Source organism: Lutra lutra, chromosome 7 (assembly GCF_902655055.1).
Source record: "Lutra lutra chromosome 7, mLutLut1.2, whole genome shotgun sequence".
NCBI classification, from domain to species: domain Eukaryota; kingdom Metazoa; phylum Chordata; class Mammalia; order Carnivora; family Mustelidae; genus Lutra; species Lutra lutra.
In genome coordinates, this window is record NC_062284.1 from 49,768,401 (window position 1) to 49,788,684 (window position 20,284).

The following is a 20,284-nucleotide window of genomic DNA, read 5'->3' on the forward strand; positions in this document are numbered from 1 at the left end:
CCCTACCTTCCGATTCCAGAGATGGGGGCCATCAGCACCCCATCATACAAAGGGGAGCCTGAGGCTTCAGAGATAAGAAACCAATCCCACAGTCAGCATGCTGGAGCTAGGAACGCTCTCCCTGTGCTGAACTCCCAGGCAAACCCTGCAGGTGCCCTCCCCTGGCTGACCTGCTGCAGGTCCTGTCCCCACCTGCCAGGAATGGAGCACCTTTGGGCACAGCCCTCCTTTCTATGGCCTACAGACTGGCTAGAATTAGCAGGGCTGGCCTCTTGCCCCACTTTGCTTTGAGGGGGCTGTCACTGGCCCCCATAGAGCTGTCTCCACTCCCATAGGGTCCTCCCTTGAAGACTTCTGGGCCTCTTGCTGACAAGGTCCATCAGTCAACCACTGCTATTCCTAGGAGCGGTCACCCTCGAACTCCCCCAGATCAGGAATAAGGTCCAGCCTGTGGGCAGGGAAGGGAAAGAGGACTGCTAAAAGAGAGGGCTTGCTTAGACCCCAGCTGTGAGTCCAAGAGTGGAAGCTTCCAGGTCTAGGTCTACATCTCCTAAGCTCCAAGAAGTCAGAAGTCCTATCTCTCTGAGGGGACTACCTATGGGGACAGCAGCTCCCCCATTGTCAGCAAGGGTGATGAGACCCTCTGAGATTTATTTTTCTTAAGGTTTTATTTATTTATTTGACACAGAGAGAGAGACAGCTAGAGAGGGAACACAAGCAGGGGGAGTGGGAGAGGGAGAAGCATGTTATCTGTTGAGCAGGGAGCCCAACATGGCGGGGTTCAATCCCAGGACCCTGGGATCATGACCTGAGCTGAAGGCAGATGCTTAACAACTGAGTCACCCAGGTGCCCTGAGACTGATTTTTTCACACAGGCACTAAGGCTACTTCCCTGTGCCTAACCCCATACCGGGCAGCTTAGTAAATCACTCACACAGGGAAAGTGGGCACTATATTTAAATGGGGGACAAGGCCACACACACCTGGCAGACACGAGTCAGATCACGGGGCAAGTCCATGTCCAGCCCACAGGGGAACAAGGCAGACATGAAGCAGGGGAAGAGGAGTGCTCCTGGCAGAGGGCAAAGAGAATGGAGTCAGGAAATGGAAATGGAAAATGCCTGGAGTCAGGCCCAAGGCACATGTGAGAGGACCACACACCAGGGAGGCCCACAGGGTTGGGGGGATACAGTGGGAGAGGAAAGGCTGGAGAGGACAGGCAGATGGGGGAGTGGATCACAGAGAGGCTCAAAGTTTATGCTCTGAGAAGATCATTCTTCTGGTTACTGGGGAAGAATGGGCTCTGTACAACAGAGGACAGGGAGACCCTAACCCTCAGCCCTAACCTTAACCCCACCCTAACAATCAAACATCATGCTCATGGAGCTATTTGGAAGGAAAGGGGATTGCTGTCAAGCCATAACTCCCCAATCAAATATGGGCCTAAGTTACAAAACCCTCATCGCTATACTGAAGATGGCATATATCAAATCTGGGACACATATTTGTGGCTCACACCCACTATTGGACAGCTCAGTCAAAAGGCAGTTTTATGCTGGGAACAAAGAAATCATACGTATGATCCTTGGGCAAATAACACACAACATCTAGGGTGGCTATCATTAGAAATGTGTTCCCAAATAATAGTACTCCAGGCTACTGACTGGTTTGCTACTGATTGGGTAAGGCGACCTGGCATTAAATGGTCAGCTTCAAACGGAACCCACTGGATGTGTGGAACTAACCTGTGGCTCTGTCTTCCTCCAGGGTGGATAGGTGGCTGTACCTTAGGATTTGCCTGGATTCATGGGCTCATTACTAAAACCATCACCACCCCAACTAATCTCCCCGATTTAAAGCAAAGATGGACACGCTCTGTTTTTAAATGGTATAGTCACTTAACATCCATTTTTTCTCAATCTGTGGGACTAGAGGATGTCATTTGGCATGTAGAAGCCCTTAATAAATATACTACAAAGGCACTCAGTGATTCACTAAATAGCATCTCCCTACTTAATATAGAAGTCTCACGATGTGCAAGGCAGTCCTACTAAATAGGATGGCCTTAGATGTCCCGACAGCAGCACGGGGTGGCACATGTGCAATTATCAAAGCAGAATGTTGTGTGTACATCCCAGAATACCACAAAATGTCACAGGATTAATAAAAGATATGAATACCAGATTGAGGCTCTACAGGATCTTTCTCTCTCTCTCACTGATGGGTTAAGCTCTGGTTTAAAGGAGGTCTATGGCCAACAACTAAAATCTTCTTTTTGGGCTTCTCATTCTTATAGCCTTATTAATCTTAATGTGTTGCTTTGTTCATTGTTTCTCTACTTGGTGCCGAGACTCCATTGCTGCAATGACTTCACCACAACAGATAATCCTTACCACACACAGAGACACTTCTTCACTGTCAGCACTGGATTCAGCTGCCTCCATCTTTTGTAACTCCCCTACACATTCCTCAACTGATCAATATTGACCCAAATAGGTAGAGACAAACTCTATGCCCCCATACAGCAAGAAGATGTTACAGAAGACGAGACCTTCCACCTTCAACTACCTTAAAGATTTAAGGGTCAAAATTGTTCAGGAGGGAATGATGAGGGAGCAGAAGGCTGACTGAGGACAAAGCAAAAGCTGGTACCTTACACCCCCTCTCCCCCCACCTTGGTGACATGTGTGACATCCCTCAGGCACTCCTGTCTGCCCTAAAAAGAAAAACAAATAGTTAACTTGCAGAGATCACAATCCTGCAAGACAGGAGTCTCCTTGGTTTACAAATATCCTAATGATTTACAACAAAGAAGCTATCTTATCAATAGCCTAACTTCCAGAGACAAGCAACTCAGTCCTAAAGCCCTAACACCACCCTCCACTCCATAAAACTGAAGGAGGCTGAGATGAAAGTAAATATAAATAAAGTTAAATTTCTTCTAAACCTAAAGCTCATTGACAAGGATGCTTGATAGGAGGAATGTAACATTCCATCAGGAAACTCCCAACTGTCTTCATGTTAGTGTCTCATTAGAGGTAAAAACAGCCTTGGCTTGACAATAACCAGGCCTCCAGTATCCTGACAGTCTTCTGAACACCCCCTTTGTCCTCACCTACCCAACTCCTATGTATATAATCAGCCACTCTGCAGGATAGCAGAGGAGCAGCCTTTCTGCCCACAGGTCCTGTCCCCACGCCTTAATAGACCACCATTTTGCACCAAAGATGTCTCAAGAATTCTTTCTTGGTCATCCACTCCAGACCTCACACCACAGAACCTCACCTAGATTCTAGAACTTCATCAATAATGCTTCATGACCTACATCAGATGATGAAGTCTTAAGTTTGAATATGAAGAATACCTCAAAACCAAACTTAAGAAAACTAAGGAATGTTTCTCAGCATTTCAAGATTTGGAAACAAAACTTGGCCTTGTATCACCAGGAGATAAAACTTTATTTGAGGATGATAGCTCTGAAAACAAATGTGAAGATACGGTTGGCATTCCTTCCAAACCATCAGTTGAAGTCTGTGACTCTTCTCCTCCTGCCTTGCCATCACCTGATTCTCTTCTAAGACCTCCTTTCACATTGTTAGGCCTTGGTCTTACAAAGGAAGGAGAGGAGCAGCCAGCAATTGGAACAAAGGACGATGGTATTATTGAAAGTGTTCCACAAGAGCAAACAGTTAATGACTGTTTGACTTCTGCTGACAGGGCAGATAAAAATGATAGACATGTTATGCTGTCAGGATTAGGATTTGCAGAACAAAATGAAGAATCACCTTGGGATTCTCAGAGTAATTCTGAGAGTCTTCCAGAGAAATACATTGATCATTTATCTGGAAATGCAGATCAGAAAGGGACAAGTACATTAAATGAACAAGTAGAAGACTCTCTGGGAAAATATTCTTTCTTGAAGCCTACTGTTGAGGAGAACGATTCTGTTCCTAAGAAAGGAGGAGAAATGGAGGAAAAACAAACACCCAAATCAGATTCTCCAGGAAAATATTCTTACTTGAAGCCTGCTGTGGAGGGGAAAGATTTTATTCCTAATCAACCCGGAGAAATGGAGGAAATGCAAGCATCCCAATCAGATTCTCCAGGAAAATATTCTTACTTGAAGCCTGGTGTTGAAGTAAATGATTCTCTTCCTAATAAACCAGGAGAAATTGAGGAAAAAGAAACATCCAAATCTGATTTGTCCAATTGGAAGTCTACTTGTTTGAACCAAAATAGTGCAATTTGTCAAAGATCCAGGGATTTGAAAGTTAATGATAAACACCCATCTGTATTACAGTCGGTGACCAAAAAGTGGTTGGCATCCACAGAGTTTAAACAGATGACTTAATAGATAAATAAAGGATTAATAATATTGGAGCTGTGTTTATGTTAGAAAATTCTAAACTCCATGATGTGTACGAATCACAGCTACCAGAAAACAGAGAGCACAAAGAAGACTTTTCAGCAGAACTAGACTTAGAAATGACAACAGAAGAAGAGGAAGAAGTCTTGATGAAAGTGAAAATAAGCATCTACAGGATAAAGTTATTTTACAAACATGTATGCCAACAGAAAGGACATCTGAAAATCAAATACAGCAACTTAACTTTCCACTGTTGTATCTGTCAAAAATGGCTCAAGAACCAGAAATAAGGGCACCTGGGTGGCTCAGTTGGTTAAGCAGCTGCCTTCGGCTCAGGTCATGATCCCAGAGTCCTGGGATCGAGTCCCACATTGGGCTCCTTGCTTGGCGGGGAGCCTGCTTCTCCCTCTGCCTCTGCCTGCCACTCTGTCTGCCTGTGCTCTCTCGCTCTCCTCTCTCTCTGACAAATAAAAAAAAAAAAAAAATCTTAAAAAAAAAAAGAACCAGAAATAAGGAATGTGATAGAAAGGATGATATATTTTTATATTCAGAACATCCCTCTGTTCTAAAGTATGAGAACATGTGGACCAAACAAGACAAATTAGGGTGGAAAAATAAGTTAAAACTCATCACCAGAGAGTTAAAGCAGATGTTTGGTGAAATTTGTGAAAAAAACAATACTGCTTATCCTAAGGAAGAGTCACTACATGGTCACTTTAAAGAAGGAGCAAACTTAACAGAAATACCTTCTAATTTGACAAATGATAGACTTGATTGTGAGAAAAAAGATGCATTTGCAGTGCCGGTCTTTGCAGCATTTCAGGCATTACCTGAACAGAAAAAGTCTAGACTCAAAAATGTCGTTCTTTCTCATTCATCCTTGGATTATATCCTGGTCATCTTCCGATCTAGCTTTAAGTGAAAATAAATCAGACTATGAAAATGATAACAAATCAGACTTTGAGCATATTTTTAACAAAAATGAGAGTTTTGATAGTGATAGAGAAAATAAAAAAGTAAGGAACCCACAGGTTATGTTTGAAGTGAAAGAAGACCAAGAGTTTGACATTCAAATAGCAAAAAGTATAAACCAAACTAGCACTGATTGTAAATTAGACATTGGATGTATACCTCAGTCTAGTAACCCAAGAAGCCGTTTTGATTCTTGGCTTGCCCACTTTAGTGAGATGAGACAAAAGAGTCAAATAAAAAGGCACAATATTTCTGCTGTTACAAACACAAGAAAACAAAAGACTTGTTCCAGAAGCCATTATATGCAGATAATGACAGTACTAATAACTATAGAAGTATGGATCCCGAACTAGAAAATGGGAGTTCTCCATCATGTAGTTACAGAACATCAGAAGTATATCTAAAGGAAGATTTACAGCAAGATGTGAAAAAGTTTAAGAATGAGATAGGCACGTTGCAGATAGAGTTCCTGTCTTTGGAATGGCAAAACGTTCAACTTCAAAAAGAGGTAGAGGTTCACTTTGCTGCTGCTCTTTTGTTCTTTTCTTTATCAAAGATCTGAGCCATTTTGATTTTCCAGTTATGAAAAGGTTCGTGTATCAAACAGGGTTGTCTAAATACGTAATTGTGTTCAGAAATATATTATTTTTGCTATCTAAATGGTAGAAGTGCAGGAAAAAATTCTTATGATTTGTTTTCCTTAAGTTTCTCTGTCAGTCTCCCAAGTGGCATATGAACTGGGAAACTAATTTAGCTATGTACCATGTGACCTCATGAACCAGAAAACCATAAAGAAAATTGCTTAATGGGGTGCCTGGGTGGCTCAGTGGGTTGGGCCGCTGCCTTCGGCTCAGGTCATGATCTCAGGGTCCTGGGATCGAGTCCCGCATCGGGCTCTCTGCTCGACGGGGAGCCTGCTTCCCTCTCTCTCTCTCTCTGCCTGCCTGCCTGCCTCTCTGTTTACTTGTGATCTCTCTCTGTCAAATAAATAATAAATAAAATCTTTAAAAAAAAATTGCTTAAAAAAATACAGTTATCTTGGGGCGCCCAGGTGACATAGTCAAGCATCCAACTCTTGGTTCTGGCGTGGGTTGTGATCTCAGGGTTGTGAGATCAAGCCCAGCCTTGGGCACTTAGCTCAGCATGGAATCTGCTTTAGTTTCTCTCTCCTTCTCCCTCTGCCCTTCCTGCTTATGATCTCTTTCCCAAATAAATAAATTTTTAAAATTTTTAAAATATTTGTACATCAGAAGATATTACCTGGAAAGTGAAAACACAGCCCCCATAATGGAAGGAAATATTTGTACATTATTTATCTATTAAGAATCTGTTGCCCAGAAGACATAAAGAGTTTTTACAACTCAACAAAAAGACAATCCCATTTTTAAAACGGATGAAGGAATTGGAGAGACCCTTCTCCAGAGAAATCATACAAAAGGCGAATAGTACATGAATAGATGTTAAACATCATTAGTCTTTATGGAAATGAAGATATAAACCAATTAGATGTCCTTTTACTCAAGTAGAATCACTATGATCAAGAAAATGAAAAATAACAAAAGATATTGAGAAACTGAAACCCTTAAACCTTGCTTATGAAAAATAGTGCAGTCTACATATAAAATAGTTTGGCATTTACTCAAATAGATCAAAGCAGAATTACCATATGGTTCAACAATTGTACTCCTAGATATATACGCCCCAAATTGAAAACACTGGCTCAAACAAAAATGTACAGGAATATACATAGCATCTGTGTTCACAATAGGGAAAAACCACAAACTATGCAAATGTCCATCCATAGGGAAAAGGATAAATAAAATGAGGTAGATCTATAAATGGCTATCTTGTTCTGTCCCATGAAGGAATGAAGTAAAATGGCTCATTTGGTGGGGGGCGTGGGGGGGAAATATGGTGGTTCCTTAAAATATTAAATACAGAATTCCACTGCAGCCTATATGCCCACAAAAATGGAAAGTAGAAGTACGCATATTCAGAGCAGCATTTTTCACAAAAGCCAAAGTGTCCACTGACAGATCAATGGATAAACAAAATCTGGTTTATACACCATGGAACATGATTCAGCCTTAAAAACAAAGGGAGTTCTAACACAGGCTACGACACGGGTTGAACATGGAAGTCATTACACTGAGTGAAATCAGCCAGTCATGGAAGGACAGATACTGTATGATCCCACTTGGATGAGGCGTCTGGGACACAAAGCTGGATGTGGCTGCAGGGGCTCAAGGGAAAGGACAATGGGGAATTGGTGTTTCATGCATACAGGTTCCCTCAGGGAGAATGAGGAAGTTCTGGAGAATGATGTACAACCGTGGGAACTCAGCTAGGGCCAGAGAATTGTGTACCTGAAATGTTTTAAGGGACCAATGTTCTTATGTTCAGTCACTGTGAAAAAGTGAATGAAGGACTGATGCATGTCACAGTGTGGATAGACACTAAAAACAGCCCCAGTGACATAAGCCAGATAGAAATACCACTCAGATGGGAGCCATCTGTGCCCCTTAAGTCCATCAAGGTTACCCAAATAAGGGAAAGTCCTGGAAGAACTTCCAGAAGAAGAAAACTGGATCCGAATGGAGAAGACATTTCAGACTGTCGGGCAGGTGGTGATAGCTGAAGCGGGCCTGTTGTCTGGGTTCAAATGTGGGAACCATCATGATTTCCTCACTTGAGGTTATGTGGTGGTTCCGTGGGACACTGTCCCTGTTTGGGGTAAAATGCACCAAAGTAGCCTGTGTGAAGTGGTAAACGTGGTAAAGAAACAATAGCTGGGGAGTCTGAGTGTGGAGATAAAGCTATTTGTGCTGCTGTGACAAGTTATTGCAGATTTGAAATCACTGCAGCGGAGTAAATGACTCTTCCAAACACCCACATCAGCACCACATCACAGAAGCAGAGAGAACATCAGACTTTGGGATGGAGGCCAAGCCCTCCTAGATCCAGTTCACCCACTGTGGAGAGGCCACTCGCCCTTGGAGAAGGCCACATGTTAGCAAGAGACTCGTGGGAGGATTAAATCAGGTGCCCCTGTATGTTGGGTGCAGTAGAAGCAGTGGGATTTGGAATTCCAATTCTCCACAACACTCCACCACAACCTGCTTAGAACTGTGAAAAAGCATGAAGGGGAGCCTCAGTAAAGTGGACAAGGGTGCCAGAAGGGGAGGCTGGAAGGGGGTGCCTGGTGCTCAGTGCCCGTTACAGACCCCACATTACAACCCCCCATGGGAGAGCCAGGGGAAGCTGGAGGGTCATTTCCTACAAGAAATCCTCCATCCCTGCAGCTCGGCCAGTGAGAATCCTCCATCCCCCTGAACCCCTGTCTTTCTCCAGTGGACTTTCCTTCCAAGCAACCCTCCCAAATTCTTCCTCCTTCTCTATGAAATAATGTTCCTCTCCTTTGTTTCTTGCACTTGCCTGTGATGTGACCGTAGCTTGCTCATCCCAGATTGTCATTCTCTGCTATTCCTAAATAAGCCCATTTTGCTAGTCAAATAACTGGCAGTTTGAGTTTAAGGCAAACAGAACCAATAAATTCAGGAAACTTGCCAGGAACAAAATCAATATACACAAATCAACTGCATTTCTATGTGCTCCAAAGGAACCATCAGAAAGAGACTATGGAGAACCATCTTATTTACTACTGCATCCAAAAGAACACGATACCTAGGAGTCCCCTAACCAAGGAGGTGACAGACCTGTCCTCTGACAGTCGTGAGACACTGATGACAGACAGGGAGGGAGACACACGGAGATGGGAAGACCCTCTGTGCTTAGGGAAGAACTGACACTGGGAAAATAGCTACTTTCCCCAAAGCCATCTACAGAGTCCGTGCTGTACTTCCAGACTCCAGACCAACCCTGAAGCAGGTGTGGACACGGGAAGGACCCCACATAGCCGAGACGTGGTGCCCGCTCCTTGACTGCAGACTGTCTCAGGAGCCCCAGGAACTGAATCCGCATGCACACAAACACAGACGCGGGACCGAGGGCACGCATCTGAGCCCAGAAAGGGGAGACCGCACAGCCTCACGCACAGCACCCTGGGAGGCCACATCACCACACACAAAACCACAGAAGCCCCAGTGTCTATACAGCGCACCCTTCCTCCGTGGGGTTCTGAGACCATGCACCCCCTCACCAGTCCCAGCTCAGGCGGTTTCTCCTCACCTCCTCCTCCAGCGGCCGGTCCTGAGGGGGCGGGAGTGCTGTCAGTGTGGACGTGGACCCACGCCCTCTACAGTGGGTCCTGTCAGTGTGGATGTGGACCCACATCCTCCCCAGCTTCTCCTGTCAGTGTGGAAGCAGCCCCACAGCCTCCAGAAATATCCACAATGGGTCCTGAGGAGGTCAGGCTCCTGCCCCAGCTGGGGCTATGCAGGCCAGGCAGGGCAGGAGCTGGGGTCCTGCGCCACCTGTAGGCCATGGAGGCAGTGCAGGACCAGGGGAGCTCACCCTTCAATGGAAGCACCTGCTCCCTCCCAGGGTCCAGCTGAAGCCATTTCATTCTGGAAATTCAAGCTGCATGGAGCCCAATATCCCCCCAACTTCTCCAAAAATAGCTAAGGAACAATGAATTGGAAACAATATGGAATGAAAACAGTCCCTGACCCAAATGGTGGCACCGAACATGACCCTGGCTCTGATGCAGACCCACACTCTGACCCGAACTTGCTCTCAATCCTGGCCCTGACCCTAATCCAAGACCCTAACGCTAGCCCCCAACCCAAACAGTGTTCACAACCATCAGTGGTGAATGCATAAACAAAGTGTGGTGAAGGGTTTGAATTTGGGTTCAGGTTCAAGTTTCAGTCAGAGTTCTAGATCAGGCTTTAGGTTTAGGGTCAGGGTGAGGATTTAGAGTGAGGGGCAAGGGAACAGAGTTTAGGGCTTTAGGTTTATGATTTAGGGATTAAGACTCAGGGCTTTATGGGATGAAGTTCAAGGTCAAATTTGAGGTTTGGGTTCATGCTAGGATTTGGGTTCAGGGTTCATGGCTCAGAGTTCTGGTTTAGAGTTTGGGTTCATAGTTCAGGGCTTAGATCCAGGGCTCAGGTTCAGAGTTCAGGCTTCAGGTTCAATTTCAGGATTCAGGGCTCCAGTTTGGGCTTTAAGGTCAGGTTATGTTTCACCGTTAAAGTTAGGAGTTAACATTAGGTTTAGGGATGACATATTTTCTTCAGTTGTCATCACGGAAACAAAATTTCTATCTGAACTTTCTAAATCTGAAATGCATTTCATCTGGGTGTCAAGAGAGGGTTTAAAATTTAAGATGTCAGTAAGTCCCTACTGACAGCATTCTGATCCTAGGGTCTCACAGTCACCCAGAATCCACTTTTGTCTTGGCTCAAACATACCCTTGGCAGAGAAGGGTGAGCTGCTGCCAAAGTTGGGGTGATTTCACAACGGTAGAGGTGTTAACCCAAATATTGTGGAACTGCTCATGGAAAATGAAACAGGAAACAAATAATTGGTTGACTCCTGATTCTTCCACAATGACAAAGACCAAGTTTCCAACAGAATCTGATAATGTTCCCAGGGAAGGCCTATTGTACTCATTACCAGTACCAAAAGAGGGCCCCCTCCCCTACTTTAAACTAAGAATCACAGCAGGATACTTCCTACTTTGGGTCAAAAATAATATTTTATTATTTGGCTGTTCCAGTGTACAATTTGTGGGACCACTGACAACATTTTCCTTTCTCAAATCCCCATCAACACACGGGTAAAATGCAGGCAACGTTGTAATGCACTGTTCATTGGAATACCAAGTACAAGGAGGGCTATTAGAAGCAATAAAAAAAAAAATTGAATATGAAACTCAGAAAAAGCACCCTTGATGGGCACTCAGTGAGGATCCCTAACCATAAGATCTAACATCTCATCCTATGGAATTCCCCCATAACAATCATCAATAATAATAGCCTGCTGACTACCATAACCACCTCACCACTGATGTCTAAGCTTGTAATACACACTCCAACCGTTGGAGACACACTTCTCAGCAGCAGAATGGGACTTGCCCACTCCCAGTGGACCAACTCTTACAGTGAAGCTAAAAACTCCCAGTCCTTGGAAATCCCAACCATTAGGACACAGTCACAGAAACCACACCCAGAACTCAATAAAGGACAGACATCTCATGAAGCGGATGCTGCAGATCACCACCTCTCCCACGAAGTAACTCTACAGTGGACTCCAGGTCTGTCCCCTGCCCGGGATTACATGGGGCACTGCATTCTTCCAGTACTCCATCCTCAGAACAAAACTGTGAACTGTCCTCGTCAGTCCTGTGTGCAGGCTCACAGTGAGCCCTGCCAAAGCCACACACCTTCTTGAGAGCACTCAGCCTCTCACGCCTATCTTAGCAAATGGAGGGTGCTGTCTCCCCGACTTCCATACCAACTAGAGAATACTTGGAACAAGTTTTGCCATACTCCATGCAAAAGGCATATTCTTCACCTGCAAAATGATGGACGGTGAGACACCATGGATTCCCCGCACCTTTTTGAACCTAGATCAGTTGGAGATACAGCTTGGCCAGAGCTATTATCCCCAACCCCCTACCCACACACACCCTTCCCTTATGCACTCCAGACCTGTTTGCATCCACCTTGCTCATTCTCAGCCATTGTCTCTGCAGAGTAGTACAGTAGTACTGAGGTGCTGGGACTGAGGTGCTAGGTGCTAAGCCAGCACCTTGGACCCACTTACTATCAGAAATTAATATTCGTTTTATTAACAGATGCATCCCAGAAGATCTTGCCACCACAGCCATTAAAAAAGTCATTACAACAGAGGTCCTAACAACCTGTGCCAGTCTCCACGGCTCCACTCCCTGGCTCCAGGGATTGGCTCATTCATGCGCATGTGACCAGGTTCCAGCCAAAGAGGTGGGAGGAACCTCGGGTCTCAGCCTACAGAGCCAAGCATGGGGTAGACCACCCAGGCCAGGGTCTTTTCCATCGCGACCAAGAAGTGGCCTAGGCCAGGCCTGTCCCAGTTCCACAGAGGGCCCAGGAGCCAGGTGCTCCATAACATTGCTGAGGGCTGAATCAGACTCATCCTGAAGCCCACATATGCTAGATCCTCCACTAACTAGGAGAATCCCAAATGTGCTCATGGTCTTGGCCTGAACAAGATGAGCATCTGTGTGGTATATAACCCACAAGATATATCCGCCAGGCAATGGGAATATACTCAGCCAAACAATACCTACATGGAATTCAACCACAGACAAATGTGTCATGGGAAGCTAGAGGCCTAGAGAGAAAGGCGGGAAAGTTCCTGAGGCCTTAATTGTTGGCCAATCTCACTATCATCTTTTTTTCCTTTCAAGTGGAGGGGCCAGGGTCAGGCAGGATAGATCCCAGTGTACTCTCACTCTGCCAATGGAAAATTGTACCCCCACTCTGCCATTGGAAAAGAAGAGCCCTCTCCCCCATCATCCATCACGTTGCAAATCTGGGGTGTGGGAAACTACCTCCCATGGGCCAAATGGGACCTCCCCCTGTATTCTCTGAATCAATTGTGTCTGGAACATTAGTTATGGACGGTCTGTGGCTGCTTTCAAGCCACAATGCAAGAGTGGAGTCATTGTCCAAGACACCACCTAGACTGCATCTAACAGAAAATCTTTATGGAAGACTTTCCAGAAAATTCTGAGTCAATCCCTGGTCTCAAAGATCCTAGGATCATGTCATGTCTTTGAGTAGAACATAGCACCTTCTGGGTAAAATCTAATTTCTTCACCCCCAGAGGCAAGGACTTCCACCCTTTTAGCCAGAACTCCATCTCCATCCTCCTCTACTGACACCTTGAATGGCACATCTACAGGTCAGCAGCCCAACGGGAATTCACTGTCGTTTACATGGTAGTGATGCTCAGAAACGGAGGTGTAAGTGTGAACTTGTGAGGGTGAGCATGTGTTTCCTTTTTGTTAGCCACAGTGTGCAAGAAGAATACAAGAAGTAGCATGCTTTCTGTCCCACAGGAATGGCCACACAATGTGGTTCCGCAGTGATCTCGGAAGGAATCCACCTTCATAGAACAAACTTAATCTGGGAGGACTCCCAAGTCCCTTGTCTTGGACACTAGGTTCCACTGAGGCTGGGGGCACAAAGAGGGACAGAGACTCCCCCTGCCTATCAGGGTTTTGAGGGATGCCTGTTGTTCCAGGACCAAAGATCCCAAAACCATTCATCCACCTGTCATCCAACCAGGCATCTGTGAGAGAGATCTACTCTAAGCAGGAAGGACAGACTGAGAGACAACAAATGACAGCATGTGTGACAAGTGCCATGACAGGGGACACCCAGGACTGGGGGTGTGCAGGGATGGCCAGCCCCAGGGGACAGGAAATGCTCCAAGAGGATGATCACAGCTGTGTCACTATGGGGATGCTCAGGAGGAGGACTGGGGGTGTCGAGTTGGCCAGTCTGGGGGGCAGGGGGACCAGGAGTGGTCCAGGAGGATGTCATAGTTGTGCCCTTGTGTGGCTACACGTGTCATTGTGACTGGGCATTAGCCAGACTGGAAATGACAGGGCAGGTGAGGGACAGTGTCCCTAAACTGTCTTCTGCAAGGCAGAAGTTCAGTAATGAGATTTCTTTCAGTACAATTTCATTTCATATGCATCTGTGAGTCCCTAAAACTGGTTGTGTAGAAAATGAAGTACGTAGCTGGCCATTGCTTTCAAACCTGAGGTGCTGAGGGCAGAGCACACTTGATATTTCTTTTTGCTGCTTTCAGAGTATGATGACTTTTCCTGCTTTCCTCTCTGACCCAAGGACAGGGAACAAAGGCAACACAGGTCTGCACTTCGAAATGTCAACAGAAATCTGCAAACTCAAATTCTCACAGGAGCTGAAGGTTCAGGACCAGGGTGACAGAAAGAGGAGGCAGAGGCAAGGAACCAAAAGAACAAGTCATGTGTATGTGAGCTGGCCCACTTGTATACCTGTCAGAAGTGAGCCATGCCTGACAGGAGAGAGTCCCACCTGTATCTGGTCCATCTGTTTGCTGCCCTTGAGCAGAGCAGAGAATGTGCTGAGCTGGGTGTGGGTGTTGGTGGGGAGATGGCCAGCTGGCCACAGAGGCTACCTGCCTAGTACCTGTAGGGCCAGCTCCTGGTCCTCAGCTATGATGAAACAATAATTATGTTTAGTGACCTATTTCCCAGGACAGGTGATGTGCTCAGTGTTTTGGTGACTAAATCCTCTCCCATTTGATTTTTTTAAAAAACACCTTAGACAGGTAAGACTAACAAACAACAAAGATGTCCATAGTTAATGTATGCAACTTGACCCTGACCTTAACCCTAATATCTAGTTAAGATGTACTCGATTTAGAATATTGATCATAAATTAGAGGATGGTTTTTAGAAGCTAAGGAATTCAGAGACCAACCTTCTTCGGTCTTACTCTCCCTTGAATCTGGTTAATGGAAACACATTCGGCCACGTGCTACCTGGAGAGTGGCCACATGGGGGCAACAGTGAGTAAAGACTGCCCCAAATCTCACTGCAAAGCCAATTCTTCCTTCATCCCATCCCTATTTTTTTTAAGATTATTTATTTATTTATTTGACAGGCAGAGATCACAAGTAGGCAGAGAGGCAGGCAGAGAGAGAGGAAGGGAGAGAGGAAGGGAAGCAGGCTCCCTGCTGAGCAGAGAGCCCGACGCAGCGCTTGATCCCAGGTTCCTGGGATCATTACCTGAGCAGAAGGCAGAGGCTTTAACCCACTGAGCCACCCAGGAGCCCCATCCCATCAAACCTTGTTCATTCAGTGTTTACAGATCATTGCATAGATTATGAAAAGTGTGACCTCAATGAATTTTTTTAAAACCAAACTAATTCTTTCAACCTGTTAAAAATAGAAGATGTTTTTAAAACCTTGGAGTTGAAAAAAAAATCTTGGAGTTGGTGAGCAGATGAAGGCCCAGAGGCCTGGGAAGAGGCTATTACTATTGAGTCTATTCAGGTCTACTTAGGAAACAAGGATGACTTCTATTCCACTTCTTTTCAGGAAGAATTTGTGTCAACTAATGTTTGGGTCCGTGATCAAAGGAACGAGACTGACACAAAGCGAAAATCAAACAAAGCTTTATTTCGCGCCAAGCATTGAAAATCAAACCAACCAGTCGGGGCCATCTCTTACGAAGAGGCAACAACAACAAGGACGCCACTCCCGATGACGAAGAGACGATGACGACGAGGAAGATAACACCGCTCCAGCGAGGCCACTCCCCAGTGAGGCCGCTCCCCGGACGAGGCTGCTCCCCAGACGAGGCTGCTCCCGATGACGAAGAGGCGATGACAGCGACAATGACAACGAGGACGACAACCCCGATGACACAGACTCTGCTCCCCATGACACCACTCTGACAAGGCCGCTCCCCAGAGGAGGCCACCGCTCTGGACAAGGCTGCTTGACGACGAGGCCATTCCCAAAACGAGGCCACTCTGGATTAGGCCGCTCCAGACGAGGCCGCTTGAGGACGAGGCCACACGCCGACGAGGCCCCACACCGACTAGGCTGCTCCATCTCTGCTTCGATCTCCAGAGGACTGGCCCCCAATCCCTCCAGATTGGGGACTACTGAGCAACACCACAGGAATCTGCCTGCCACCCAGGAGGAATCCGTGCCATTTGGAGCTGCACAGAACGCTCAGAGTGGGAGATACGTTCATGGCCTCCTGAGGGCACCCCACACAGTCGACAGCCACCCTGGCCACAAACCCAGGGTCTGACATCCTACCTGAACCCCACTCTCAACTAAGCCCCCTGGGGCACCCTCCTCAGTGTCAGCAGATCAGGCCTGCCATGCCCCTAGGCCCTAACCCTAACCCTAGGTTGGGTTTTCAGGCTTCTGTCACATTGGCCTGGCCCCCAAGCTCTACAGATTGGGGACCCCTGACCCAGGACTCTGCCTGCCCCCCAGGAGGAAACTGTGCTGTTTGGAGCTGCGCAAAACCCTCAGCGTGGGAGAAACATGCATGCCCTCTTCAGGCCACCCCCAACTTTGGCGCCCCTCTCCCTGGCCTGCAAACGTGAAGCCTGACAGTCAGGCTCACCCCTCCCTGAACTCTGCCCCTGGGAAGCTCACCTCCCTGGGGCCCGCAGGGGAGCTGCATGGTCCTAGCGAGAAAGTGCTCCAAACACCAGGCAGGCGTGCGGCCAAGTTGATATTGATTTGGGCAGAAAGTTCATGAGAATTTGCCAGAAACCCCCAGCAAATTCGCTTCCAGTGGTGGGGGGAGCCACCTGGGCCTGGCCCGGTGTCCCCACTGGTCAGGGTGGGAACTGTGGAAGAAAGCACTCTAAGCACCAGGTGCATGCGCGGCCTGGATCACCTCCAAATGCTGACCAAGCCTGCCCTCTACTCAGCCCCCTGGGGAGCCTGCCTCACCGCTGGCAGATGGAGCCTGCCATGTCCCTAGGCCCTAGCTCTCAGCTCGGGGTTACTTTAAACAATGACCCAAAGCACAATCAGGCCACTGCTCTTAGAGCAGGGACTCCACAAGTGGCAGATCCGGAGAGACCCCCTCCTTCCTCTTTCAGGAGGAGTGGCACAGAAATGCACAGCAGGAATCTGTTGGGTTTGGAGACTCCAAATGGAGCTCTGTGCCAGAGATAGAAATGCTCAGTCACAGGCTGGGTGAACACAGAGCTGTCACCTAAGCCCTACAGAGCATGGCTGCAAGACCAGGGAGACAAGAGTGATTGATTATTCTCTGAGGCGCACTGAGGAGTGGGGCCCCGAGCTCTTGGCTCCTCTAGGCTGGAGACTGGGAGGCCACAATCTTCATTCCCATCCTCCAAAGCTGTATGGAAAGTGTTCAGGGAACAAAAGCTCCGGAGAGCGAACCCGAGCAGATTACTTAGCCTGGCCCCTGGCAAGGGTGCTGCAATTCTGTCTCAGGCAAAGACATTTGGGAATCACTGCAACAGGCTCCTCCCCCAGAAGATCAGCAAGACCAAGTTCAACAATCAAGGAGAACAGCAGAACTCCAGATCTAGGGGAAAGCAACACATAGAATTCATGGCTTTTTCCCCATGATCTTTTAGTCTTGCAAAATTAATTTTAAAAAAAAATTTCTTTTCTTATTCTTTTTTTTAACTTTTCCTCTTTCCTCTTTTAACATTTTTTAACTAGGTTATCTTAACAATACCTTTCTAAAAAAAATCTTTTTAAACCTTCATTGTTATAGTCATATTTTATCCCTTCATTGTATTTAACCTTATTTGTTGTATACATATAGGTTTCTTTTTCTTTTAAAATTTTCGGATTCAGTTTCTCCTAATAGATCAAAATTTCTTCTAATAGATCAAATAGATCTTCTAATAGATCAAAAGATTCAATTTCTTCTAATAGATCAAAATAGATCTAATAGATCAATTTCTTCTAATAGATAAAAAAATATACCCTAAATCTAGCACATGGCTTTGTTTTAGTCTCCAGCCTGAACACATTCTGTCCTTTTTTTTTCTTTTTCCAACCAACTTATCAATTCCTTTTTCAGAATTTTTAAAAATTTTCATCTTTAGAGTCATATTCCATCCCTTCATTGTGTTTACCCTTATTTTTGTATATATATATATATATATAAGTTTTTTTGCTTTAAAATTTTGGTAGGTAGTTTCTTCTAAGAGACTAGAATACACCCAAAGTCAAGTGGGTGACTCTGTTCTATTCACCAGTCTAATATATATATTTTTTATTTTTAAACTTTATTTCTTTTTTCCCATTTCTTCTCCTCCTGGTTTTGGGTCTCTTCTGATTTGGCTAGCATACATTTTCTGGGGTCTTTGCCACCCTCTTAGCATTTTATTCTCCCATTAATATATTCTTATCTGGATAAAATGAAAAGACAGAAAAACTCAACACACACACACACAAACAAAAAAAACAAAAAAACTCACCACAAAAAAAAAAAAAAAAAAAAAAAAAAAAAAACAAGAGGCAGTACTGATGGCTAGGGACCTAATCAATATGGACGTTGGTATATGTCAGAGCTAGAGTTCAGAATGATGATTCTCAGGGTGCTAGCCGGCCTCAAAAAAGGCATGAAAGATATTAGAGAAACCCTTTCTGGAAAAATAAAATCCCTTTCTAAAAAAATAAAAGAACTGAAATCTAACCAAGTTGAAATCAAAAAAGCTATTAATGGGGCACCTGGGTGGCTCAGTGGGTTAAGCTGCTGCCTTCGGCTCAGGTCATGATCTCAGGGTCCTGGGATCGAGCCCCGCATCGGGCTCTCTGCTCAGCAGGGAGCCTGCTTCCTCCTCTCTCTCTGCCTGTCTCTCTGCCTGCTTGTGATCTATCTCTGTCAAATAAATGAATAAAAAATTCTTTAAAAAAAAAGCTATTAATGAGGTACAATTAAAAAATGGAGGCTCCTGGGGCGCCTGGATGGCTCAGTGGGTTGAAGCCTCTGCCTTCAGCTCAGGTCATGATCCCAGGGTCCTAGGATTGAGCCCCACATTGGGCTCTCTGCTCAACATGGGGCCTGCTTCCTCCTCTCTTTCTGCCTGCCTCTCTGCCTACTTGTGATCTCTGTCTGTCAAATAAATAAATAAAATCTTTTTAAAAATGGAGGCTCTTACTCCTAGGATAAATGAGGCAGAAGAATTAGTGATATAGAAGACCAAATGACAGAGAATAAAGCTGAGCAAAAGAGAGACAACTAGTGGACCACGAGGGGAGAATTCAAGAGATAAGTGATACCATAAGACGAAGGAATATTGGAATAACTGGGATTCCAGAAGAAGAAGAAAGACGGAGGGGCAGAAGGTATATTGGAGTGAATTATAGTAGAGAATTTCCCTAATACGGCAAAGGGAACAAGCATCAAAATCCAGGAGGCACAGAGAATTCCCCTCAAAATCAAAAATAGGTCCACACCTCCTCATCTAATAGTAAAACTTACAAGTCTTAGTGACAAAGAGAAAATCCTGAAAGCAGCCTGGGACAAGAAGTCTGTAACATACAATGGTAGAAACATTAGATTGGCAGCAGACTTATCCAAAGATAAGTGGCAGGCCAGGAAGAACTGGCATGATATATTCAGAGCACTAAATGAGAAAAATATGCAGCCAAGAATACTATATCCAGCTAGGTTATCATTGAAAATAGAAGGCTATCATTGGAAAAATAAAAAGCTTCCAGGACAAACAAAAATTAAAAGAATTTGCAAACACCGAACCAGCCCTACAGGAAATATTGAAAGGGGTCCTTTAAGCAAAGAGAGAGCCTAAAAGTAGTAGACCAGAAAGGAATAGAGACAATATACAGTAATAGTCACCTTATAGGCAATCAATGGCATCTAAATTCATATCTTTCAATAGTTACCCTGAATGTAAATGGGCTAAATGCCCCAATCAAAAGACACAGGGTATCAGAATGGATTAAAAAAAAAAATCAATATGCTGTCTACAAGAAACTCATTTTAGACCTAAAGACCCCTCCAGATTTAAAGTGAGTGGGTGGAAAACAAATTACCACGCTAACAGACATCAAAAGAAAGCTGGGGTGGCAATCCTTATAACAGATAAATTAGACTTTAAGCCAAATACTATAATAAGAGATGAGGAAGGACACTATATCATGCTTAAAGGGTCTGTCCAACAAGAAGATCTAACAATTTTAAATATCTAACATGCCCCTAACATGGGAGCAGCCAAATATATAAACCAATTTTAATAACAAAATCAAAGAAACACATCAACAATAATACAATAACAGTAGGGGACTTTAACACCCCCTCACTGAAATGGACAGATCATCCAAGCAAAAGATCAACAAGGAAATAAAGGCCTTAAATGACACACTGGACCAGATGGACATCACAGACCACAATGCTCTGAAGCTAGAAAAAGTAATGTTGGAAAGAACTCAAATATATGGAGACTAAAGAGCATCCTACT

General features: G+C 45.1%; 1 protein-coding gene across 1 annotated transcript; it reads left to right on the plus strand.

Moving 5' to 3' along the window:
- Nucleotides 1-3,353: 3,353 nt before the first annotated feature.
- Nucleotides 3,354-9,777, plus strand: LOC125104390 (coiled-coil domain-containing protein 144B-like). The gene is given in 7 exon segments (XM_047737034.1): nucleotides 3,354-3,411; nucleotides 3,414-4,099; nucleotides 4,462-4,547; nucleotides 4,868-5,239; nucleotides 5,241-5,461; nucleotides 5,641-5,846; nucleotides 9,286-9,777. Coding segments are annotated over 7 exon segments (2,121 nt in total).
- The last annotated feature ends 10,507 nt before the right edge of the window (nucleotides 9,778-20,284 follow it).